This window comes from Tiliqua scincoides, chromosome 1 (genome assembly GCF_035046505.1).
Source record: "Tiliqua scincoides isolate rTilSci1 chromosome 1, rTilSci1.hap2, whole genome shotgun sequence".
NCBI lineage: Eukaryota > Metazoa > Chordata > Lepidosauria > Squamata > Scincidae > Tiliqua > Tiliqua scincoides.
The window spans coordinates 162,473,685-162,499,906 of record NC_089821.1 but is presented as its reverse complement, the minus strand read 5'-3'; the positions used below and the strand labels follow the sequence as shown (position 1 = coordinate 162,499,906).

Sequence of the window (26,222 nt, the reverse complement as noted above, 5' to 3'; positions counted from 1 at the left end):
CCCCACTGCCTTTGCCTTGTTATTAACAAACAAACAAATAAACCAGACACATAAATTTCATTTTTAAGCCGGGGGGGGGGGGCACTTTATTGAGAAACACGGCCATGAAAATCATTACAGGAGACACATGTCTGGGCATGTTGAAAAACACAGGGGGCAGATCGGTGCATGTTCCTCTCCTTTTTTACAAATTGCACCACCATCTGGTCATTCCTTGGTAAATCATCAGAATACAGTTCTTGAATCTGTTTAAAACTCCGGCCCCTACAGCGCTGGTCCAGAAAAAACACACAGTGGTACCCACAGGTCACAGTGTCTGGGGCCTGTAGTTGCCTTGTTTGAAATGTCATTACAGAGGCGTTTTTTCTTAAAAATGTCATGATGGCTCTGGGGAGGCGGGGATGGTCTGGGGGGTGTCCATAGGAGTCAAAAAATTCACCGTGGTTGTCTTCTGTCAGGTATATCGCGAGCCAGTGTTCTCCAGGCAGGTTGTGTGGATGTGTGTTGACCACTAGCCCCAGTGGTCTCTGCAGAAGTTTCTTTTTAGGCAGCTGGTCAGAAGGAAATACACCTTTGAACATCTTCCTGGTATAGGAGTTTGTATCCATCAGGCATGTTAACTGCAGAGTGTCCATCTTTACATATAATCAAACAAAACACTCCTCCTGTGGTTAATTTCAATAATATTGTCAAAAACACCATATACAATCATATTCACAGTTTGTGGGAGGGGCCTGGCAAACCGTATTTCTGCCCGCAGATTCCCTGTATTAATCAAGGAATAGTGACTGCCACATTCTTGATCGGGTGAGAGATCAAAGGCAAACAGGGTATAGCCTCTTGCATAATCTTCTCTGTTAATTAACAAGGCTTTGTCTTTCATGTGTTTACCAGATGCATGAACCAGGCTCATGTATTCCCTCACGCAGTTTCCTTCATCAAAGCGAGGTTGAAATGGTTTTGCCGGGATTTGATGTCCAGACTGGTAAATTGCAAAAAAGTTTATGTCATAATGCTTGAAATTAAAGGGGTTTTTATCATATGCGCCGCTGAATGAATCATTATCCACAAGGCCTACCACAACAAGCTTAGGTAGTTGCCCCAGGAATAGGTTTTCTTGATTGGATATTCTGCTTCCAGCAGCAATGCTGAAAATTTTCATAGAAACTCTATCCACAGGGTATTTGGCTGTGGCCGTAAGCAATGCTTCGGCGTGACCCAGACGTACACCTGGGGCTACTCTGACTTTCTTTACAAACAGTGATGCAGTCAGGATTTGCAGCTTGTAGTGCATGCCGGGATCATCGCTCATAAGGCAGAATGCGTCTTTACTCCGCGTGAGCTTGATTTTCACGTCCACCCCATTTAACAGTAGTTTTTCTTGAAAAAACAAGTCTGCATGGAGGTGCCCCAGGAGGTCTATTTTTCTGCTTTCAGCAGTCAGGGCGGCTCTTCTAATAAAGCCTTGGTTATCCCCATCCAGGCCTGTTGATTCATGTTCCCCTGGGGTGTCTTTGTAAAACAGCCCTGCAGAGAATTGGGTTGAAAGCGTCTCACCCCCAAAATTCAAGATGGACTCAATAAAAGCTCTAAAAGGGTAGCAATTATTACTTTGACTTATGAGCCTGTCTCCTAGTGTCACATCCAGCTGGCTGAAGATGGCTGCGATCGGGTAATTCACCAGCCCCACCTCTGCAGCCCTGGCAATGTTGGTTCCATCTTCTTTCACTATTTTGCAGCACAGGTATAATAGCGTATTATTCAAGTCTAGGTAGTCTTCACCATTTCCAGCTATGAAAAACTCAAGCGGTGCAGACTCTGTCACAGCTGCCAGAGGGGGCACCTCGATAAAAATGCTTCCTTCTACACTGGTCTGTGTAGGGGCTATTTGGAACAGGTCCAGTTCAGATTTAGTGCATTCTTCTGAAGCCCCATGAATAAAAGCCATGTTGGGTTAAAATATGTCTCTGGAGCGCCCCTTCTTTCTTCCCCGCTGTCTCTTTGCCACCCTCTTCTGTGTCACCTGGCGCCTTTTAGCCTTCCTTTTAAAGGGACGCGGCGGTCCTGTTAGCTGCGCCTGCGCTGCTTTCCTTTTAAGCCCTTTTCTTCTTTTCATATACACAAGGCCGGCCCCCTCTTGTGTATTCACTTTATTCAAAATGGCCTGAGAAACATTTCCCACCACGTCTCTGGCAATATTCCGGGCCGCTGTTTTTACGTGGGGCCTGATAATCTCGAACCCCCTTCTCAAAAGGGGAACAGCTTTTCGAAAAAGACTTCGGAATACCCCTCCAACCCCTGCCCCATACATAACAGGGGCGCCTTGGTAGCCAGGGAGGCCATGTCCCGCCTGTGCCCTGTAATAGTTGCTATAAAGGGCAGGATCCCCATAACTTTTTAAAAGAACCATCTTTTAGAACAAGCAGGTTTTCCGGGGGCGAAAGTGAAGCTTCACAATCACTTTGCCAAAGCGAAATGACACGTTTTTGTTCTGATCTGTCTTTATCTCCACAGAGATGGTGTCTGCGTGATCTCTGTTCACAGAAAGGTAGTGAGGTTTGTCATACGTTATGGTTACGTTTTCGCTGCTCTCCCCGCGTATGGGCACACAGCGTAGCAGGGGCACATAATAGTCTCCCACGATCTGATGTGTTACAATATCTGAGTAAATGTACAAAGTGGAAAACCCTGCTGTTATATCTGCGGTGAAAGGTAGTTTCTTGACAGGGTTTCCAGGGAACAGCCCTAATATATAGGCCAGCTCCCCGTTTGCTAGAAATGTGTAAGTAAAGGGGGGTTTAAGCCTGATCTTCCTGGCCACGGTGTCATAGTGCAGAACCATTTCCGGGGGGTCCTCGTGGGCCTGCATGACATTGTTCATGTGATCCAGCAGCTCTGGTATGGATGCATAATAGCCCCTTTGTAGAAAAAACACCCACTTCTTCACCCCATTAGAAATTTCAAATGTTGCATCCTCAGTGATTGTATTCCAGCTGTGTGGGTAATGTATTTCTGCTAATCCAACTTCCCAGTCCCCCGTCAGTTCCAGGGGTCGTGCAAGCTGTGTGGTGAAAGAGGCGCTGGTGTTCTGAGGAAATACCTTAGCGCATGCGTTGCTAGGTAGGGTGATATAAAATCCATTTCCCCCCATTTTCTCACCTATGCAGGTTCATGCAGATCTGTACCCGCAACCCAACTGTTGAATTTGTCAGGCCAGCCTAACCATTTCACCAAGTGTTGCTTTTTGTTACCCCGCCCCTTCGTTGCTAAAACTTTTTCAATCCTGTAAACCTGGTCCTTGTTCTTCACCTTTTGTAATTCTTCAGGGTAGAATGTCCCAACAATTGGGTCCCCCGCATAATCTTTTAACCTGAATACAGGTCTTTTTGCTTTGTGGTGGACTTGGTCAACTATGAAAACCTCTGTGGTAAAACTTTGTTCATAACCTTTTTCAAAAACCCCCTTGAGCTTGGAGACCCGTACGTGATCTCCTTTTCTGAACAAGGGAACAGCTTTTCTTCTGTGTAACCTGTCTCCATAAACTGTTCTCCAGACAGATAGTGTGTTGGATTTGTTAACATCCACGGGTCGTGTCTTGATTGTTCTGTGGAAAGAATGGTTATAGCTCCTTATAAGCTGTGGCAGCACTTCAATATACCTGAATGTGTTCTTAGCTGTAAAAAATCTCCACATTCTTGTTTTCAGAGTCCTGTTAAAACGCTCCACAACTGCGGCTTTGACTTCATTGTTGGTAACAAAGTGGTGAATGTTGTGCTTTTTTAGTAACTCCCTTACAGGCTTATTCAGGAACTCTTTGCCAGAATCAGTCTGTAACTTGCGAGGTATTCCTCCCTGTTTGAAGATATGTTGAAAAGCCCCAGACACCTGCCTTCCTGTTTTGTCTTCTAGGCTCCTAGCCCATGCATATTTAGACAGTATGTCCACCACCGTTAAGATATACTTGTGGCCGCTGTTGTACTTAGAGAACTGCTGCATGTCCACTAAATCTGCCTGCCATTGTGCATCCACTCCCGAGACAATAGTCTTGTTTCTTTTAAAATGGACTCGTGCCTGTTTGTGCAGTGTATAAGCATCCTGTTCTGAAAGCCATGTGCTAACTTGTTTTCTGGTCAGTGATTTACTTTGCTTTTTAGCCTCCTGGTAGAGGGGGTTCACCCCTCCGTAGCTCCCGACTGACCCTGGTGAATAATATATGCTCTTTAAAATTTGATCTGCCATGTTGTTGACTAGCACACATATGGACACAAGTGTCTGTTGTAAAATGTTTTTATTTACAGGTGATCCTTCTCCTTTTGCCACAACAGGTCATTCAGGGGCAAAGGCCTTTGCACGGTTGTCCTAGAGGCTCCCCAATAGACAGATTTTGGAAACTTCTAACCAGCTCATCTGTCTAGACAAAGAAAAAATGCTCTCAACACACAATATACATGATGGAATAGCAGGCCCCAATACATTGCCCCAAACTTCAGCCTCCATATATTTACCGGTGAAATGGGGTGACCGGGTCTTGCATCCCCCTCTAATTCCCGGCTTCCAGCCGCCGTGTGTACCCCAACAAGTGGGGGGATGCTTGCTTCTTCTTCTCCCTGTTCTAAAGCACGACTCCAGTATGTCACCCATTCTGGCGCTGTCATCCTGCACTCCATTTCCTCCAACCTCTGGTTATAAAAAAATGTATAGTTGATCCATAAGCACAAACATCCACAGACCCCCCCACACACACACCCCTGTTATAAGCACACTTCCCATCACCCTTCTATGTCACAAGCACTTATTGTAAAGCGTGTATATTTACCATTGGTTTTGGCCAAAAGGGTCCTGCACCCATCTCTAATTCTTGGGATAAATCATTTTCCACACTGATGGGGTCAACAATTGTCTCATCTTCTGGCTCTAAAGCATGATTCCGATGTGTCAGCCATTCTGGTGCTGTTGTACTTTGCTCCATGTCCTCTGGCTCCTGGTTATAAAAATTGATTGTTGTCCCAAAACACTGGCCATCTGGTAAGTCAAGTTCCATGGGTCTCCCCAGTCCAAAGCACTCTGGCAAGTCAAGTTCCACGGGTCTCTCCATTTTTATTTTATTTTTATTTATTTTTGCTTGTTTGTTGTGGTAAGTCTCTACTGGTTGCAAAAGAAAGAGGGTTTCTCCCCTCTCCCCGGCGGTTTAAATTTCCCCCCTCGTCCAGACATGCCCTGGCATATCCTCGGGACCACCCTCCACACCACGCAGCGGTCCCGTGGTCCCTAAAACCCCCTCCTATTGGTCTGGGGTCCCGAGGGGCGTTCCTACAGGGGTCACATGGCACCCCATTTCCGGGGGGCGGCGCAGAAAATGGCGCCCTTCGGGCGCCACCCTCCCCCCTGGTCCTGCCGTTCTGAAACCTCCACCACGTGGTCAGGGGTCTCGTGAGGAATTCCTAGAGGGGTCACATGCCCACCCTCCACCCCTTCCGGGGCGTGGTTTCCGCTGACGTATTTCCGCATCCGGTCACATGCTTCCGGGGGCGGGGCGGGGGGAGGGGTTTCCGCATCCGGTCACGTGGTTCCGGTATTTTGACAGAAGGTGGGTCCCTTATACTACTTACATCAATTTAGAAAAATATGCCTGCTTCACAGAAGTGAAAGCAGAAGTTATCTGTTGTCTACCCTGACAGCATAAATCGCATATTACCAAGGGCAGAATGAGAGCTTTGCCATGAACAATCTGCAGAGTGTGCCCAGGAATCCAAATGGTGAAGAAGGGGCAAGTCAAAGTCATGATGGGGAAGGTTATCATGAACAAGGAGGAGAAAAAAAAATCAAGGGAGAAAGAAAACACAGAGTTAAGATAAATTACAGTGCAAGCCTGTGTGTGTCAACTCAGCTGTACATCCCACTGAGGACAATGGATCTTACTCCTAGGAAAGTGCATAAGATTGCAACTTCAGACTAGGATCCAAATAAATCAAAAGAGGTAAATAAAATAATAGGTTTATATTATTATAAAATTATATAATATTTATAAAGAAAGAAGGGTTCCACTAAATCCAGGAGAGTGCCCGCATGGCTAACCAGCCAAGTTAGAGAGAATGTGAAGGGCAAGGAAGCTTCCTTCCGTAAACGGAAGTCTTGCCCTAATGAGGAGAATAAAAAGGAACATAAACTGTGGCAAAAGAAATGTAAGAAGGTGATAGGGGAGGCCAAGCGAGACTATGAGGAACGCATGGCCAGCAACATTAAGGGGAATAATAAAAGCTTCTTCAAATATGTTAGAAGCAGGAAACCCGCCAGAGAAGCGGTTGGCCCTCTGGATGGTGAGGGAGGGAAAGGGGAGATAAAAGGAGACTTAGAGATGGCAGAGAAATTAAATGAGTTCTTTGCATCTGTCTTCACGGCAGAAGACTTCGGGCAGATACCGCTGCCCGAACGGCCCCTCCTAACTGAGGAGTTAAGTCAGATAGAGGTTAAAAGAGAAGATGTTTCAGACCTCATTGATAAATTAAAGATCAATAAGTCACTGGGCCCTGATGGCATACACCCAAGGGTTATTAAGGAATTGAAGAATGAAGTTGCAGATCTCTTGACTAAGGTATGCAACTTGTCCCTCAAAACGGCCACGGTACCAGAAGATTGGAGGATAGCAAATGTCACGCCTATTTTTAAAAAGGGAAAGTGGGGGGACCCGGGAAACTATAGGCCGGTCAGCCTAACATCTATACCGGGTAAGATGGTGGAATGCCTCATCAAAGATAGGATCTCAAAACACATAGACGAACAGGCCTTGCTGAGGGAGAGTCAGCATGGCTTCTGTAAGGGTAAGTCTTGCCTCACAAACCTTATAGAATTCTTTGAAAAGGTCAACAGGCATGTGGATGCGGGAGAACCCGTGGACATTATATATCTGGACTTTCAGAAGGCGTTTGACACGGTCCCTCACCAAAGGCTACTGAAAAAACTCCACAGTCAGGGAATTAGAGGACAGGTCCTCTCGTGGATTGAGAACTGGTTGGAGGCCAGGAAGCAGAGAGTGGGTGTCAATGGGCAATTTTCACAATGGAGAGAGGTGAAAAGCGGTGTGCCCCAAGGATCTGTCCTGGGACCGGTGCTTTTCAACCTCTTCATAAATGACCTGGAGACAGGGTTGAGCAGTGAAGTGGCTAAGTTTGCAGATGACACCAAACTTTTCCGAGTGGTAAAGACCAGAAGTGATTGTGAGGAGCTCCAGAAGGATCTCTCCAGACTGGCAGAATGGGCAGCAAAATGGCAGATGCGCTTCAATGTCAGTAAGTGTAAAGTCATGCACATTGGGGCAAAAAATCAAAACTTTAGATATAGGCTGATGGGTTCTGAGCTGTCTGTGACAGATCAGGAGAGAGATCTTGGGGTGGTGGTGGACAGGTCGATGAAAGTGTCGACCCAATGTGCGGCGGCAGTGAAGAAGGCCAATTCTATGCTTGGGATCATTAGGAAGGGTATTGAGAACAAAACGGTTAGTATTATAATGCCGTTGTACAAATCTATGGTAAGGCCACACCTGGAGTATTGTGTCCAGTTCTGGTCGCCGCATCTCAAAAAAGACATAGTGGAAATGGAAAAGGTACAAAAGAGAGCGACTAAGATGATTACGGGGCTGGGGCACCTTCCTTATGAGGAAAGGCTACGGCGTTTGGGCCTCTTCAGCCTAGAAAAGAGACGCTTGAGGGGGGACATGATTGAGACATACAAAATTATGCAGGGGATGGACAGAGTGGATAGGGAGATGCTCTTTACACTCTCACATAATACCAGAACCAGGGGACATCCACTAAAATTGAGTGTTGGGCGGGTTAGGACAGACAAAAGAAAATATTTCTTTACTCAGCGCGTGGTCGGTCTGTGGAACTCCTTGCCACAGGATGTGGTGCTGGTGTCTAGCCTAGACGCCTTTAAAAGGGGATTGGACGAGTTTCTGGAGGAAAAATCCATTATGGGGTACAAGCCATGATGTGTATGCGCAACCTCCTGATTTTAGAAATGGGTTAAGTCAGAATGCCAGATGTAGGGGAGAGCACCAGGATGAGGTCTCTTGTTATCTGGTGTGCTCCCTGGGGCATTTGGTGGGCCGCTGTGAGATACAGGAAGCTGGACTAGATGGGCCTATGGCCTGATCCAGTGGGGCTGTTCTTATGTTCTTATGTTCTTATGTTCTTATGTTCTTATATCCAAAGCAAGTGAATTTTGCCTGAGTCCTGCTGACATGAATGGAATTTAGGGCCCAATTCTATCAGGCTTGTGCCAGCACATCGCCGGCACAGTGTTGCAAATGTGCTGTAAGGCATGCCTGTGACACTTACCACTGGGCCAGTGTTGGCGCTGACTCAGTGTGAGCCCACACTGAACCGGTGCTGGGCAGAGGCCAGTCAAATGCCACCCGGACCTCTGGGCAAGCACCAGGCGGTGGAATGGTGAGTTGGAACACGGGAGATGTGTTCCAGGGCAGGGGAGGGCAGAGAGCGGGGCAGGAAGGAGACAGCAGCAGGCTCTGCCGCCACATCCTGTAGCCTCTCTCAGTCCAGGAGACCGGAGGTCTTCATTCTGCGCTTGCTCCATAGCAGGCACAGATCAGAGAAGACCCATTGGGGCTGCCTGGCTGCTACACAGAGTGTGTAAGCTCCCTTACCTGGGAAGACCTGGTGCTGCTTCCCAGCCTCATTGGATGCAGTAGTCACCATTTTGGTGCTGCTGCAGCCCTGGGCATTGAGAACCATAGGATTGGACTGAGCATCATGACTAACTCTATGTCAGAATGCCAATGCAAGGGAGGGCACCAGGATGAGGTTTCTTGTTATCTGCTGTGCTCCCTGGGGCATTTGGTGGGCCGCTGTGAGATACAGGAAGCTGGACTAGATGGGCCTAGGGCCTGAGCCAGCGGGGCTGTTCTTATGTTCTTATGTTAACTCATTTTCATTGATTTTAGCGGTGCTTTAGTCAGGATTTAGTCGTTTTCTTTGGATACAACCCACACTGGATGCAAAAAGAAAAGTGGATCAAGAGCCTGAAGATTCCTGAACGGCTATGAAACAGGAGAAGATAAAAAAGAACGGATGTCAGTATGTCATGGATTACAGAGAGAACCGGGTTCTAATGACAATGAAATGTGTTTGAATCAGGCATGGTTTTTGATTCAACTACTGCTCCTTAGGTTTTGATTCATCTTTTCACCTCAGATGTCCTTCCCTTCTAGAATAAAACAAATCCTAAAGTCATTTGCCAGCAAAACAGGCTTATTGGTTCCCCTGTGATTTGTTGTATCTTACTGGGATTAAACAGGATTAAGAAAGATTTGAAGACAGGAAGGTTAGTTAGCTATTGGAAATATTCTGGAGAAGGATAGTTCTGTTTCCAGATAACGGTTCAAATACGGGAGGACCAAAGATTCAGTAATAAATTTGATTTTAGATCAAAGGAAAGGATGCCAACATCACTTTTGGTTTTGGAAAACCAAGCAAAGAATTTTGGATTGTTGCTGAGACATACTGCATTTGTAATTTTGCCTACTCTTGGGAAATATTAGTATAAAAATAAAATGATGAGCCCTCAGTGGACAGGTTTGGATTGTTCAAAGAGCATATGGGCAGAGCCATCCAGCATATAGTCGGGTGTGGGTATATATGTTAATCCCCATCAGTAGGGGGAGCTGTTGCTAGTTTAAAGGTTGGTGGGATTATTCCAGAATCAAGATAAGGAGGGAAGAATATATGAAAACTGACAACCAAAGTACAAAATTCATAAGAAATGAACAAAAGGACCAGAGGATGATAAATTAAAGCGCCATATGCTTTCTGCAAAATAAAAATTAAGAACATGAAGTTCAAAGGACTATGAAGAAAATGAAAGAGATGGGGGAAAAGGTCACCACCTCCCTAGCATCCCAATCCTTGTTGCAGGGATAAGGGAGGGGTGCTGATGCCAGGTAGTTGGGGGCCAAGGGCCCTGGCGGAAGTCCTGCACTGTTACTCCCTACCCACCTCCTGATGACACATTGGGAGCTACCACTGCCGCCAATATTAAAGATTTCACCTGGTCAGGTGGGCCCTCTGATGCACATGCGTCCTTGGCCAGTGCCCAAACTGGCCAACCTCTTATGCCACCGCTGAGAATGAAAAGAATAGGATCCATATGGAAGGTGTCACGAGAGCAGAAGAAGGCCATGCTTCAGTGAAAGCAAAGCCAGAGAACCGAGACGCCAGGAACGGATCAGGAAGAACATCTGCATTATGAACCACAAAGTATTGATTCAGCAAAGTCCAAGAAAAAAAAAGAAAAGAAAAGAAAAGAAAATGGGAACACAATTATATAAGCAAGGGGAATGAGAAGCAGGATCTCCACTAAGGGAAACACCCCCAACAGACAACCAGTAAGCTAGGTCAACCAATAAAGAAGGCTGTGATAGAGAACCAGTGAGTGAAACAGACACACAGGGATGAATGATGCAAGACCAAAAGTGAGATCCATCCTAATGCAGACCTCCCCTTTCCCTTTTGGACCCCAAGCAGCAGCATGGTATACAGCTGAGCTGAAGCAGAGGCAGTCACATTCTCTATTACCATGTGATGGTAACATAACCTCCTTCCCGAAAGTCATCTTTATGTAGAAATGAAGGCGCCTACCTTGAAGGTCTGCTGTGACAAGTTTAGAAAGGGCTGTATCTTGTTGCTGACACACCATAACATCTTCCTCTCCCGCAGCTGTTTGATACTTATGCCTTTTGCAATTAAGATCATAAGAACATAAGAAGAGCCCGTCTGGCTCAGGCCATAGGCCCATCTAGTCGAGCTTCCTGTATCTCACAGCGGCCCACCAAATGCCCCAGGGAGCACACCAGATAACAAGAGACCTGCATCCTGGTGCCCTCCCTTGCATCTGACATTCTGACATAGCCCATTTCTAAAATCAGGAGGTTGCACATACACATCATGGCTTGTTACATTTATGTACGCTCTATTCAGTCACAAAGGCCCCGATCCTATCCAAGTTTCTAGCACCAGTGCAGCAGCAACACAGCCCCAAGATAATAATATAATATAATAATATAATATACAGTATTTATATACTGCCTTTCTTGGTCTTTATTCAAGACTTTATTCAAGGCGGTTTACACAGGCAGGCTTTTTAAATCCACGCAGGGATTTTTACAAATTGAAAGAAGGTTCTCTCTTTCAAGAACCACCACATTCAAGCTGTTACACTCCGATCTGGTTTAACATTCTGGCCTCCATCCTCCCACGCTCCGAGCAGATGGAACAGCTCAGCTGCAGCTTGCCAGCTGCTTCAAGGTCTCACGGTGCCGGTGGCCTCGAACTGGCGACTTTGTGGATGTTAATCTTCAGGCAAATGGAGGCTCTACCCTCTAGACCAGACCTCCTGCCCAAATGTTCCCTTACCTTGATGAAGCCTCCATGACTGTCCCCCCCCCCCCCCACTGTGGGATGCAGTGCACACCCTGTTGGCACATCTGCATTGGTGCTGGAAACTTGGATAGGATTGGGCCCTAACTCTCCTTTGGAAATGCAGGAGGAACTTCTCAGGAACTTACACTGTAGATTTACAGCCCAATCCTATCCAACTTTCCAGCACCGGTGCAACTGCAATGCAGTCCCTGGATAAGGGAACAAATGTTCGCATACCTTGAGGAGGCCTCCAAGACTGCATCCCCAACACAGGAAGCAGTGCATACCCCATAGGCACATCAGCACCAGCACTGGAAAATTGGATAGGATTGGGCCCTTAGAGACCAATCCTATGCATGTCTTTCAAAAGGAAGTTCCTTTATAGTCAATGGGGCTTATTCCCAGGTAAGAATGGATAGGATTGCAGCCTCACCCCCTTACTAATGGGAATAACTGCCCCCATGTTATGAAAACACTGTTCCTCTGGAGAGAATGCTGAACATGGGGAAGGCAGAGATAAGTGGTGTGTCATTGGCAAGCGTGCACATATGTGTTTGCTGTCCATGGGACAGCAAGCTGCTGGGCAGGGCTTGCATTCTTTTTATTGCTTTCTTTCCAGTTCTTCAGTTTATTGAGCAGTCTATTATGCCGGTAACCTGAGATATATATGGCTTGATCATGTGATAACTGTAATCACTATATTTGTGTGAATAAGGCCCAAATCCTAATCAACTTTCCAGCATGGGCATAGTTGTGCCAGTAGGGCATGTGCTGCATCCTGCAGTTGGGTGTCACTCACAGAGGCCTCCTCAAAGTAATGGAATGTTTTTTCCCTTACCTCAGAGCTGTGTTGCTCTTATGTCAGTGCTGGAAAGTGGCTTAGAATTGCACCCTTAATCTACCAGTTGTCTGATGGGGATCCATGCACTGAGCTAATCTGTTTGGAGAAAGGGGAACATCATTGATCCCAATAATCATGAGAACCTATGGTGCTCCAAGGGATATATTTCAAACTTGGAATCTAACTCAGCCTGAGGTCTGGCACTGATGAGTGTGTACATCCCTGAAATGGATGTTTTATCATGCATTTCCTGAGCAGGAGATTGGGACCAAAAACATAAACAGAGGCTTAAACAGAAGGTGTTTCTCTTTTGATAGTGTTTTTTAAAAAATCATTGTTTTCATCAAAGAAAGGCTGGTTTCTGTACCTGAGTGACTCATCAGTGATGTTGTCTATTGTATGAAGTCATGCCAGCTATGTTTCCCTCCTAATTTCACATCTGAATGTCACTGAGGCAGGGAAAGCCAGCTGCTCTTGTACGATATTCTGCAAATTCCAATGTTTCAGGCACTTGTGGTGAATGTCTCTTAAGCTTTAGAACAGGGGTGCCCAAACTCTGGCCCGGGGGCCACTTGCGGCCCTCAGGGGCTCCCAATCTGGCCCGCGGGGAGCCCTCAGTCTCCAATGAGCCTCTGGCCCTCCAGAGACTTGCTGAAGCCTGTGCTGGCCCGATGCAACTGCTCTCAGTGTGAATACGACTGTTTGACCTGTCACCTGAGCTGTGGGACAAGGGCTCTCTCCACTTCTTGGTGTTTCACATCTGTAATGCAGCAGTGGCAGCAAAGGAAAGGCTGGCCTTGCTTTGTGCAAGGCCTTTATAGGCCTTGAGCTACTGCAAGACCTTCATTCATTCATGTAAGCTCCATCTTTAATATATTCATTTATGTAAATTTATTCAAATTTTAAATGTAAATTAATTCTTTTTTATCTCGGCCCCCGATAAAGTGTCAGCGAGATGATGTGGCCCTCCTGCCAAAATGTTTGAACACCCCTGCTTTAGAATGAGGTTGAATTCACAGCAATTACAGCAAAATCCTAACTTGCACTGGAACAGGGAGGCCAGCAGGCCTGCACCATATCCAGTGAGGGTTTGGGGCTGACATTGGCTTAGCCTGAGACAAGGGGAATTACTTCACCTTACCCCAGGGAAAGCTGCTGTAGCCCCAATGGGTCTACTTGAATCTGCGCCACTTAAAGAGGTGGTGCAGATCTGAGCAGCCTTGAGCTGTCCTGGGCTGCCCAGTAACAGGGATAGGATCTGGCATAAGTGCCGGATCCTGGCCCTGCCCCCCACTCTCCCACCATCTGCCCTTCCCCCACCCCAAAACACCTCCCTCCCACCCACCCCATGCTCCCCTGATCCCTGCACTGGCCTGGAAAGTCCGGTGCAAACTTACCAGGCCCAGGGCCTACATAGGCAAGGGAAAGCCAGTACACGTTCTTGCCTTAGATCCCCCGACTCCCAAACGGCACACTTGCGACAGTCCTGGGCCAGCGCAAGTCCTTGCGCCAGCCCAGAGCCTCCTTTGCTCTTAGGGTACAATCCTATCCTGCGCTGGAACAGGCAAACCAAGAGGCTTGCGCTGTATCTAGCGCAGGATAGGTGCCCAAAGTGGCTTAGCCAGAGGTAAGAGGAAACTTTTTCCTTTACCTCCGGGTAAGCCACTCTTGCACCTACGGATTTCCTCGGATTTGTGCCACCTCCTGAGGTTGCACAAGTCCGAGGAGCGCAGAGCGGCTTGAAGTTGCTTTGAACTCCCCGGGAATGGGAGTTGGGATCCAGCATAACTGCCGGATCCCAGCCCCACCTCCCGCTCCCCACCTGCCCACCCTCCGCCCCGCCCTGGAACACCTCCCTCTGAGCTCGGCCAACACAAGACTCAGAGCCTCTGTCGGCGGAGAGGCTTATTGCAGCCTCTGCAGGCCTGCACATCTCCGTGTACCGGCCTAGCCAACTCACAAGGAGGCACAAATGTGCCTGTAAGTGCAGCAAGAGCTGTAAGTGCAGCTCAGGATTGCTCTGCATGTCTTAAATGTATCATATATCCATTCAGCTTTTTTTGAGTGTTGTCTTGAAAGAACATAAGAACAGCCCCACTGGATCAGGCCATAGGCCCATCTAGTCCAGCTTCCTGTATCTCACAGCGGCCCACCAAATGCCCCAGGGAGCACACCAGATAACAAGAGACCTCATCCTCGTGCCCTCCCTTGCATCTGGAATTCTGACATAGCCCATTTCTAAAATCAGGAGGTTGCACATACACATCATGGCTTGTAACCCGTAATGGATTTTTCCTCCAGAAACTTGTCCAATCCCCTTTTAAAGGCATCCAGGCCAGATGCCGTCACCACATCCTGTGGCAAGGAGTTCCACAGACCGACCACACACTGAGTAAAGAAATATTTTCTTTTGTCTGTCCTAACTCTCCCAACACTCAATTTTCGTGGATGTCGAAAGGAACACAGTTGCTTTGGAAGTGTCGCAATGTAGCTGAAGCTGGCATTTCTTTCCTTTGTCTGTCTTTGGCGGACCCTGTGTATTAATGCAAATGAATTGTATGTAAACACACCTGACTGTGTAGTGAGGCAGAGCCATTTTCAGTAGAGAGTTGGGGTGTGGGGAGGAGGTTGTAAACGATGCAATTCTGCCTGATCTTATTTAGGAATTGATAGCTTTCTGTTTTATTGGTACAATGGGAACTGTCAGAATGGCCTGAGCAGAAAGCAGCTGTTCATTCCACCTTTCTTGAGCAGAATCTTCCATGGCCCTTCAGGCAACGCAGGTGGCTGCCGTTCTTCAGCACTGTCTTCGCTGAGAGTCTCTCTCCCTCTCTCGCTCGGCTTCAGTGTGGGCCAGTCTCACCGCACCTCTCCAGGGACAGATATGATTAGCTCCGATAAGCTCGCCAAAACAACAGTTGGGGGAAATAAAATCATGCCTGTCTTAAAGTGTTTGATGTGAAATAAATAAAGAAATTGGAAACAACAAGGAATGTGGCGGGGGGGGGGGAGAGGCAACGACACCCAACCCCACCACCTTGCAGCTAACTACCTTCAAAAGAGAGCAAGCTGTGAGGGAAGGGGGGGGAGTCTTTGGGAAAGCTTGGCTGTAAAATGCAGGTGCATAGCTTGGGCGGGTGCCAGGTCATGTGGACCTAGGTTGTGCATTAACATTTGTCAGGCTTGAGAAATTTGCTTTAAAAAAGAATAGAATGGAAGAAAAGACCTCCCCACTCTGCATCTAAGAGTGCATCTCACAAGGATTGTTGTTCTTCGGTGGCATGGGGGTCCTTCACAAAGCAAAACTGCCAGTTTTTTTTAAAAAGCATCCAGTTTAGTATCTTGGCTCGGTATAAAAACATGCACAGGCTCTTGGTATCAGGGGGCTGCTTTGTTACCCTTGGCACAATGCAATGGATGTTAGTCATTGTGACTGAGGCCAATTAAAATCAATGGATCTCATGGGCATCGTTGAGTGCTTCAGCCCGATGGACGCCAGTGGGCTCTAAGCTGCAACCAAGGGCTCTCACCAAGCACTTTTTCCCACATGGGTGTGCCTCCTCTGCAATTGCTCCCACCAGGTCCAGCTTCCTGAAAAGACTTCCACCCAAGTGTTGGTCCTCATGCTGTGTTTCTACGCCATGGGAATGGTGCCTAGACCCCTTAGGAGACGCATCACTCATATGTTGCATAAATTGATCATCATCAGTATGAGCCACATGGGTTGAAACTGAAAGATGGACTGGAACCGGCCCTGAAGCATCCTTCAAAACAGTGACACACAAGCAAACACATATGTGTGTAAAGAGGATTGGAGTGCTAAGTTCAAAAGAGCCTCAATCTGCAGGATGTTTACACGGTGCCTTGTGTAAGTGCCAGTATGGGATATAGTGATATAAGGACCATGGCACTCATGTGTTTGGTTCAGTTTCCATCATGCGATTGTTTCTCAACAGATGTTAAGTAGTAGCAATAGCAGCAGAAAGGCAGCAGATCAGAAGACAGATCAGAAGACGGATAATCAGGTTAAGTTTCAGGTCGTTTACACTATGCATGAGAAGCCCAGCTCCATGTTCATCAAAATAAACAAATGATATAAATTGGATCTACGGTGGAAACAGTAAAACTTACAGTTAATTAATTGAATGCTCTTCTTTTTGATAGAAATACTCAAGGAAAAATTCCACTGATTTTAGCGGCTATGCCATGAACTAGCTGAAAATGCTGAGCTGAAAACGAAAGTGTGAAAATACTTAAAAGTGTCACACTTCAAGTAACAGCACAATTGAATCAAGTCCTTATATGGCAGGGGAGTTCGTAAACTGTGTGCAGTGTTTTCAGAGCAAAAGAAGTCTCTCAAATGGTGTGTTATGCATCGGAGTGGAATTCCAGTGAGAATTGGTCAGAATCTCCCACAGAATGAAGCAGAAGCTGTGCTGGTTCTGTTTCATCACTGCATAGGGATTTCGGTAAGATTGGACTCAGGCAGATCCAGTGTTTGTGTTTGGGAAGGGCCATGAGCACTACCTTAGCTCCAGAGCCCAGGTTAACCACGCAGGTAGGCCTGGGCTTCCTGTTGATCAACCTCTGTGGCTGAGGTTTGCTGGGTGGGTAAATCTAGGCTCCCACCCAGGCTTGGAGCCCAGATCTACCTGCTGGGTAGACCTAGGCTCCCATTCCAACTGCCCTCTGGAGCTGCCTCTTCCAGACAGGTAGACTTGGGCTACTGGCCAGGTGCAATTTTACTGCTGATGGTCCACCCAGTGAGCATTCCCCTGGCACCCAACCATTCCCCATTCCAGAGGGTACTCTTCGCAACTGGTGTGACAGTTAGGGGTGGCCAAGCACCCATGGCCCCTCCTTGGATCCACCCCGATTGGATTGTCCAAATCACTTTGGCTCCCTTGGAATTGCACTATGAGGCACTTCAGTGATAGAAACTTCAATCTAAATCTGGGATGTACAACACATCTTTCACAAGAATTCATCTTTGGTCAAACTCTAGCTTGAGAGTTTGAGATCTAGGTTCAAATCCTTCCTCAGTCATGGAGCCCACTGGGTAACCTTGGACGAGTTACCATTTCCCCACATTTAAAAAAAAAAAAATGGTATGCTAGCAATAAAACACATGCAAAACTATAGTAATATTTTACAGTGGCAAACCTCCCCAGCCCCACGCTCTGGGGCAAAGGTCCGTGATGGTGCCATCCCCTGCGCACAAATCCACCCCCCCCCCCACTCACCTGAGGCTCCCGGAACTTCATTCAGCTGCCAGCTGCATCAAGGAAGCTTCCTGAGTTCCCCGACGATATAAACTGTGCTTGCGGAAAACCAGAAGCACAGTTTCCAAGCCCGTCAGGAGCCTCAGAGAGGCTCCGTCACTGATATTTTAAAAATATATGCATCTCCAGGCCCCTGAGCTTCTTGTTGGGGTGGGGGGTGTGATTCATAAATGGTAATGGCTAAGAAGCGAAAGAGAGTCAGTGATCAATGCAATTTTAAGCAAAAAGTCTCTTCATTCCTATCGACAGATGGACAGCATGTTGCTCTTTCCTATGCATGTTACCCAGAAGTGAGTCCTACTTTGGTGGGCTTAGTCTCATGTAAACACACAAAGAATGGGCTTTTTCTGCTTTAATGTATAGGGAAGAAGAGAGAAGGGCAGTTGCTCTGCACTTGTATGAAGGGACAAGTGGAAAGATGGCATCAAAAATCCCAAAGGCATTTGGAATGACTGACACAGGAGAAAACTGACACAGGAGGCCACCTGCATACCCCCTGTGACTGGCACACACCTCACCTTCTCTCTAAGCAGAACATCCTGCCAGCTTCCCTCCTCTCCTTGTTGCTGAAGCATCTGGGGCACCCCCATTGGCAGGCTCAGTGTGTGACCATGAACAGGAACTGGGTTGAAAGAAAGGACAGGTGATGCGGAAAGTGGCAGAGTAGAACAGGGGTGGGGGCAAGTCCCGGGTCTCTCTTTTCCTCCTTGTGAAGTCTCTCCCCCCTGCCTACCTCAGACCCAACTCTTGCAAAGCCCTCCCCCAGCTCACTCCCTCACTCAATCTCCTTTTTCTTTCTCCTACTCATTATGCTGCTCTTTGTTTTGAAAGAATAGAGCAGCAGAATACAGCCAAACAAGGAAGTCAGGAGAAGCAGCTTCAAAGGGGGGGGGGTCATCCTCTGGAAGAAGGGCGGTGCTTCTCTTGGCTTCCTTGCTCTGTTTGAGGTTGGGAGGTGCTGGATTTTGACATCTGTCAGGCACACTAGAATCTTATTCCCTTTTTCCTGGCCTATGCCCCCTGAGGCTCATTGGATTTTCACCAGCTAAATAGCTGGAATAGGTCTGAGACAGGCCTATTATTGACAGACAGGTGGCTTAGGAGGAGGTAAGTTTAAAACAACAACAACAACAACAAAAAACTTCTCCCAGGTTGTATGGTTGCCCTCCCACCTTCAGATGCAGTGTGCACTCCATTGGTGACAGTACACCAAGCAAGCTGGTAGGGAATAGGATTGGGCTGTCCATAAGCTAGAGTGAAACAACCCTACAGAGGACTGCTTATGCACTGTAGTGTGCACTAGGCTGGGTAACAATCTCATATTTTGGACTGGACTTGAACTACATGTGCCGAAAAATTGGGTTGCCCTGATGGCTCTCATGTAGGTTCAGCATCCTATGAAAGTCTTCTTCTTTTCTCTAACGATGCCATGAAAAGAGCCATTAATGCCTTCTGTTTCTCCAAAACTATAATTAAGCCCTCTTTGGTCTGAGACTAGTCTGACATTTATAAGATCTTAAGAGAGAAACAATCTTGTTCACACATTTTGAGAAGCGAGCAATTTGTCATTGTTTATTCACCCCACAAAGAATTTCAGCTGAAAGCCACCATTCAGAAATCAGCGCAACTGCCGATTGAATTCATGTGGGAAGGTCACAAGTTTCAAATATTTTCAATCAATAGCTATAGATGATGGAATTTGCTGGATTCCACCAGCTTCTGAGCTGCTTTGAGTTCAGAATTCTGACTCTTAAGATATATTCGTTAATCTTTAAGAGCTGCAGAAGACCAAAAAAAAAAAAAAAAAAAGCAATTACTGCTGAATGTAAGTTGTAATTATTTCCATAGTATTTGTGCAGTTATACAACTACAATTTTGTATTATCATGTCTTGGGGAAATGCCATCACTTAGTGGCTGAGGCAGAGGACTACGCTCTACTTCAGGGGTGGGCAAACATTTTGGCAGGAGGGCCACATCATCTCTCTGACACTGTGTCCGGGGCCAGGAAAAAAGAATTAATCTACATTTCAAATTTGAATAAATTTACATAAATGCACAGCACTCCTTTGCCGGCATTTAGGAAGTGCTGCTGCACAAGGCAGTAACACTCCAGGACAGTCACCAGAGCTACCTACACCTGCTGTAGTACATAAGGCAGCAGCAAGGGGAAGAGGGGCAAAACAAAGTGGGGAAGGGGAGAGGTGGCCAAAATTGGTTGGGGCAAAGGAGCGATGGGAGCAGGGAGGCTGCAAGATGGGATGGATCTGGCGCTGAAGGTGCACACCAGATATTATCCCCTCCAGTAGCAGCCTCCCCACCCCCCTTTCTCGAACTTGTTAGGTCCAAGGAGCCCCAATATGAGTCCACCCACCTCCCAGTTCGTCCACCCCCCCCCCATACAGTGTGCCCATTTTTGGTGCTGCTGCACCAGTGGGGGAGAGAAGGTTAGGACTGGGCTCTGAATCCCAAACCTGCAGTGGTCTTATTTTTCTTTTGCTTTTGGAAAGCACTTCCCCCTCCTTAAATGGGGCCATGCAAGAACTTACCCCAATGCCCTGAAATGAGATGACTAGATTCAGTATTGAGTGGACAGCATAATTTGAGATTACCATGAACTGATGTAATTACTCTGTTAATACTCTATTAATCTAACAGACACTCTGTTAGTAGCCAACAGGTGCAGAACAGCAAGCATTTGTTTTTTTTTTCTTTTACAGAAATGTGGCTCTTTGTCCTTTGGTAAATATACCAAAACCATCACATGAAACATGTAAACAATGAAAGCATTGTATTTTAGCTGTAGCTTCCAAAGTTAAGGGATTTTTCCTAGATACTGTATAATACAGTATAATCAAGACATTATAGTTGTAGAGCAGCGGTCACCAAATTCACGACTGCTGTGTTTACAAAAAAAGGTCCCTGTTCAGACCAGACCTTACTGTTCTGCCACGTCGCCACATGGCTTTCACTACATTTGGAGAACAGGGACACTCTGGGCAGTCATATCTGTTGCCCCGTGTCCCAGAAGGTTGCGCGACAATGTCCAGGCAGATGTGACTGCCCAGAGCATCCCTGACCTCCGATCTAGGTGAAAGTCATGCAGCGACACAGCGAAATGGTGAGGTCCGCTTATGGGGCAAACAAACCCTGGATCCAGCCCCTGGGTCAGGGTTCGGAAGGTCCCCCCTTTGTAGAGGAGTCCTAATGTGGGAATGGTAACATAAATCACCTATGACAGAGAAAGATTTTTTTAAAATGGAAGTTCTTTTCCCTGGGCTTTCTATTTCACATCCTGATAGGTATTCAAAATCTTGGTTTGAGAGAGACTGAGAAGGTATTGCATACAGGGAATGAAGTATGTGTACTGAACATTCTTTTTTTAAAAGACTCGTGGTCCTCCCCCCTTTGAACATAGAAATCTCACTGTCTTTTAATACCATTCCTGGCACAGTTTAGATTTCCATATTCAACACCTCACATTCTGTGGTGTAGAAGAAATTGCAGTAAACACAAGCTGCCCTTGTTACTGTTCTTGAAAATTGCATGCTGCCTCCTGCTCTCACACAAGCTGTTAGGCCACAACTGGCCATGAAAGGGAGGGGGAAAGCACTTTAAAAAAATCCTGTTGCCCTTTAACATTTAAATTACTGCCGAAACATTCATAGCGAATGTTCAGTCCGGCTGGCGATGTTGTTTCAGAAGCATGAACACAGCTGGTGCCAACGTAAGAAAAAAAAGGAGCAGTTTGTGAGGTTCGCGTCCTAATCCACATATTTAGCTAGAACGTTCTAAAAAGGATTTAATCCCAGAAAACAGTGCAAGCAAATGGTTGCAATTAGTTCACTATCTATGATTTTAAAGGGGCTGGGGATATCTGCAAATCTTCTTGAGCACACACTTGGGCATTGATCAAAACCTTTTTTTTCAGATAATCCCCCTCCCTGCTCTGTGGCAATAACTTTGACATAGCACCATCCAAACGGGATGCAAAACAGAACCATTCACTCAGCAAGCAAGGCTGTCGCAAAGGTCTGAAATGAGATTTCAGAGCTGCAGAACAGTTACTGTTTACCCAGAATAAAACGAAGGCAAGCTGCTAATGCAAATGTGAGCCTGTCCACATGGCGGGTTGAGAGTGTCCCGGGTGAGGAGGGGAGACAAGTCAACAAACACCAAGGACAAAACTAAACAAATGCTTGATGCAAAATGTGGCCAGTCACTATGGATATGGAGCAAGGACGTAGTGGGAAAAGGTTCTTATTTCCCCCCCCCCCCCCACCTGCTACTTTTCTGATGCAACTCCGAAAAGCCACTCCCCAACGCGGATCTAGACACAGATTTGAGACCAAAATATTCACCTAGAACTCTTTGGACAATAGGGAAAAGCAGCCAGGGCAGTTGCAGCCAAAAAGTAGTGGATGGGACAGGGTTAAGCACCAGTTGCTTTCCCACTACAAATTGAGTCAAGTTGCACTCCGAAGCTTTCTCCTACAGAAACATCACTTTAGGTTTTGTTGGAAAGTAACATTTATTCCACTCAGAGTGTTCTTTCTACATTGTAAAGTGCTCAGGGTAAGATTAACCTGTAAGAGTAACCTGTATTTCTCTTGTCTTTCCCTGCACTATCTGTTTTATCCCACTGCCAAACTTTAAGCTGTTGTATCACAGTAAGTATTAGATGTGGCTCTTTATACTGGTTGCAATTGCTTTGATATAGATCCAAAGACATATCTGTGCTCTCTCTCTCTCTGTGCATGTGTAAATTTTACACCACTTTCAGTGTCATGGCTTACCACAAAGAAACCTGGGAGTTGTAGTTTGATGACGGTACTGAGAATTCTTTGTTAGATACTAGCCTTTCGTAGAATTACAGTTCTAAGAATTCCCAGGAAGAAGGGATTACTGTTACATTCTCTTAAATCTGTGATGTGTGCCTAAATCTGTGTGCGCATAAGGTTAAATGGGATCAAAGCATTATCTAGTTTAACCTGCTGCTGTGAAGTGATTTATCTGTCTGCCAGCCCTATTCAGTTCAGTCATCTATGCAGACAAGAAAGGCCAGTGCATTGTAGAAAGGTACTCTGAAAGCTCATCGTTCAGGATGAGATGATCTTCATCACTTTTAAATAGATAACAGAAGGTTTATGCCCCAATTCAGCCTATGCAATGCAGTAGCACTAATGGAATGTGTGCTGCATCCTATGGTGCAGACAACCAGATGGCCTGGGAGAGGTAAGTAAAAATATTTTTATTTACCTTCCTGGAAGCCAGCGTATGTGACTGACACCAAGATCCAGCCCCTCCCACCCTCAAATAGCCCCCTGCCTTCCCTGGTCCCCACCCAATCTTTCCCCAATCTTCCTCCAAATTGACTATGACCTGCCCTGTTGCCAACACTGCTTCTTCACATGTACACATGTGACCCACACATGTCATGTGCACATACACAAATACCTGAAATGGGGGAAATTAGCAAGCAAGAGGTCAAATCTAGCAGTGTGACAATGTTTGGGATTGTTGACATGGATGAGCAGTGCAACCAATCTCAAAGTGTCTCAAAATTAGGATAACAGTAACCACAAAACAGAACTTTTCAAAGAAGATAAAGAGTTTATTGAAGAATCTTTTTTGGGGGGGGGAGAGAGAGAGATATCAAAAAGGGGGAGGGGAAATCACCTATCCTAGTCTGGCGGTTATGGCTTGAATGCGAAGTCCTTCCTGAGCAGCAATGCAGGGCTGCTAGGTTCCCAGGTTCTTAGTAGAGAGAGGGCTGGCCTTCAACTGCTTGCTTCTGAAGTGAGCAAACTCTCTCCCAATCTGCTTGCTTCCAAAGTGAAATGTCAGGCTACACTCCACCACTGCCCAATGTGCTTCCAGAGCATGGAAGTTATAGAACTTTGCACAAAGGAAACAAAGGAATATCTGCAGGACAAAGGAGTTTGTAGCTTCTTCCTGAGCTTCTTGGCCTTGATTGAGTTTTCTAGGAGGACACAAAGAGCTTGATGGCCCATCCAGGAAGTTCCTGTTGAACAATAGTGTGGCAGGGTGTGTTGTCTCAGGTGGAAGGAAGAGACTGAAAAGGAAGGACCCAGTTGGGCAATTGTAATTCAATTTAACATTCAGGCAGGACTGGTTCTTGCTAGCTATTCTTTTGTCAGACCTCAAGCACCCCAATTTAATCGACCTCAGAGGGGACTTTCCTTGGAAAACAGAAAATCTCATCCCTTTTTTTACATTTCAGGGAGGCCTGCTGACTCTGAAACCAAGAAGGAGTCAGTTTAAACTGCACACATGTTTGGGGAAAGAGGGTGTCTGTAACAGCCCCCACTGCAACCTTACCTGCTCTGGCATGGTCTGGGTGAGCAATTAGTATGCACATGGGGTCTCTGGCCATTTACAGCACACAACAATGGTGCACCTTTTGCAACATCACACTGGGACTTATGGCAGCAGATCACAAGACCCGCCACCAAGAGCCCAAGATTGGATTGGGCTGAATCCATTCAGAACCCACAGATTCCACTATTTGCAGGTCCCAAACCTGCAAGGATGGTCCCACATGGACTCCCCAGAGGCGACAGGAGCTGTGTTCCATTCACCTTCGGAGGGTGTTCTGAAGCCTGTGCAGACCACACACAGCCTCCAAGGGCCTTAGAACTCATTCTAAGGCCTTTGGAAGGCCTTAGAAGGTCACTTCTGGTTTTGGGGAAAAGCCAGAAGTGATATTTAAAGGCCTCAAAAGGCCTTTAGAGAGCTGAAAACTGAAAGTGACCTTAGAAGGCCTCCCAAAGATCTTAGAAGGCGTTCTGAGGGCTGGGGAGGCCATGCACTGTCTCCCAATCCTCAGAACATTCTTTGCAGGTGACAGTAGCATAGGTCCTGCCATCTCTGGAGGATTACAGGGCCCCCGAGACACAAGGATTCCATAATCCATTATCTGCAGGGGAACCTGGAATGGAACCCCTATGGATAACGCAGGATGCCCTATATTTCATTTTTAAATAAATGCACAAACATCACCCACGTGAGTCATACTTACAGTCCAAGTGGTTAAGTGTGATATTCTCAACAGGTGTTCTCTGCTGAATACCATAAACCAAAATACAAGGTCATCAGTGATGCAAATTTGAGAATAAAATTCCCCCATGGAGTTCTCAACTGAACTGCAATAGTACAGTATTGGTTGCATCTGTAGCCATACTTAACCACTTTTTACAATCCAGTTTCCGCTGGAGGAGATGACTGAGAACGTCCAGTGTTTCTTTGAGGTTTCTACGCTGTGGTCCACATCAAGCACCACCATTTGGAAAAAAAAAAAAAATTCCGGTGACTTATTTTATAAGGAGAAAAGTTTTAACTTGCTTCAGAGTTTCCACAATTCCATTTCACCAAATAGTCCTTCTTTCCTTCAGCCACTGACAGCAGAAACACACAGGTGTACAGCCCCACCCCTATACTTTCTAATAGCTGTTATCCCCCCACAAATATTCATTCTTCATAAATTATACTTTCAAACTTTTGAAACACTCTGTCCAAAGTATATCACAATGAATCATTTCTAGAAGTATAACTACAACCCAGACTTTGGGGCAAATGCAATTCAAATAAAGCTGTGCCTATGGAGATGACAGTATACTCCTGACACTGGATTTTCAATTTTGGACTAGGAAAGTGTGGAGGAGAGGGAGGGGTATTTTTCATCAGTGAGCATTCTGAAATGGAATTAGTTCAATTGTGCCACCGAGGCATCATCCACCAGGCTTTCCAGACAAAAAGATCGCTGAAACCATTTGCAATTTTCCCATGTACAATCCAATGATACTCCTGAGATTTCCCAGTCCTCTAAGATGGTTTCTAAACCTCATTATCTTCCAGTTCCGCAGTGTGCTAGCTAACTGTCAGATGGCTGTAGATGCTGCTACTAATGAACTGTAAAATGCCCAGCGATTAACTGTTGTCCAAGGTTGCAATCCTAAACACGTTTACTTGGACGTATGCTTCACTAAAGTCAACGGAACTTTGTTGTGCCGGTTGCAAGTGGTTAATGGAAAGGAAAATATAGATTCACACACACACACAAACCACAAAAACACACAGTTCACACACATACAGACGATAACTAGAAGCATCATATTTCGTTTTAGCTTTTCGGTGGTAAGATTTCCCCTGGCCCATGATGTGGAAAATATGTAATATTGGTATCTTTTATTTCATTAATGGCAGGATTCACCATGCTCAGTTTTTGTAGTCCTTATTTATTCTATAACACATGAAGTACACAGGCGCGGACCTCCGCAGCCCCGCGCCTGGGGTAAAACTCCGCAATGGTGCCCCCGCAGGCTATCGCCGCCCTCCCACGCAGAAATCCCCCCCCCCACTCACCAGAGGCTCACGGAGCCTTGCGCAACCTCCTCTCATGCCGGGGAAACCTCTGTGAGGTTCCCCGGTGCTATAAACTGTGCAAACCGGAAGTGCAGATTCCGCCCCCATCGGGACCCTCAGAGAGGCTTCTGCAGGGTCCTAGCAGCCGGCGCCTGGGGCATTTGCCTCAGGGAAGTCTGTGGCAGGCATGCAATTGGAAGTACAAATTTAAAGTCTGTGCCTCTGATTTGACCACTTACCTGACAATGAATAACCCCAATTTGTGATTATACAAGACAGTTGTA

The 26,222-nt window shown here is 46.4% G+C and overlaps 1 protein-coding gene across 1 annotated transcript; it reads right to left on the bottom strand.

The window, feature by feature from the left end:
- Nucleotides 1-637: 637 nt before the first annotated feature.
- Nucleotides 638-1,948, bottom strand: LOC136646117 (uncharacterized protein F54H12.2-like). Its single transcript, XM_066622684.1, has one exon. The coding sequence runs from the start codon at nt 1,946-1,948 to the stop codon at nt 638-640; it is 1,311 nt and encodes a 436-aa protein (XP_066478781.1).
- Between the last annotated feature and the right edge of the window lie 24,274 nt (nt 1,949-26,222).

What these genes read in the sequence shown, in the direction of transcription:
- LOC136646117 (XM_066622684.1), bottom strand. Translation starts at nt 1,948, where the DNA reads ATGGCTTTTATTCATGGGGCTTCAGAAGAATGCACTAAATCTGAACTG.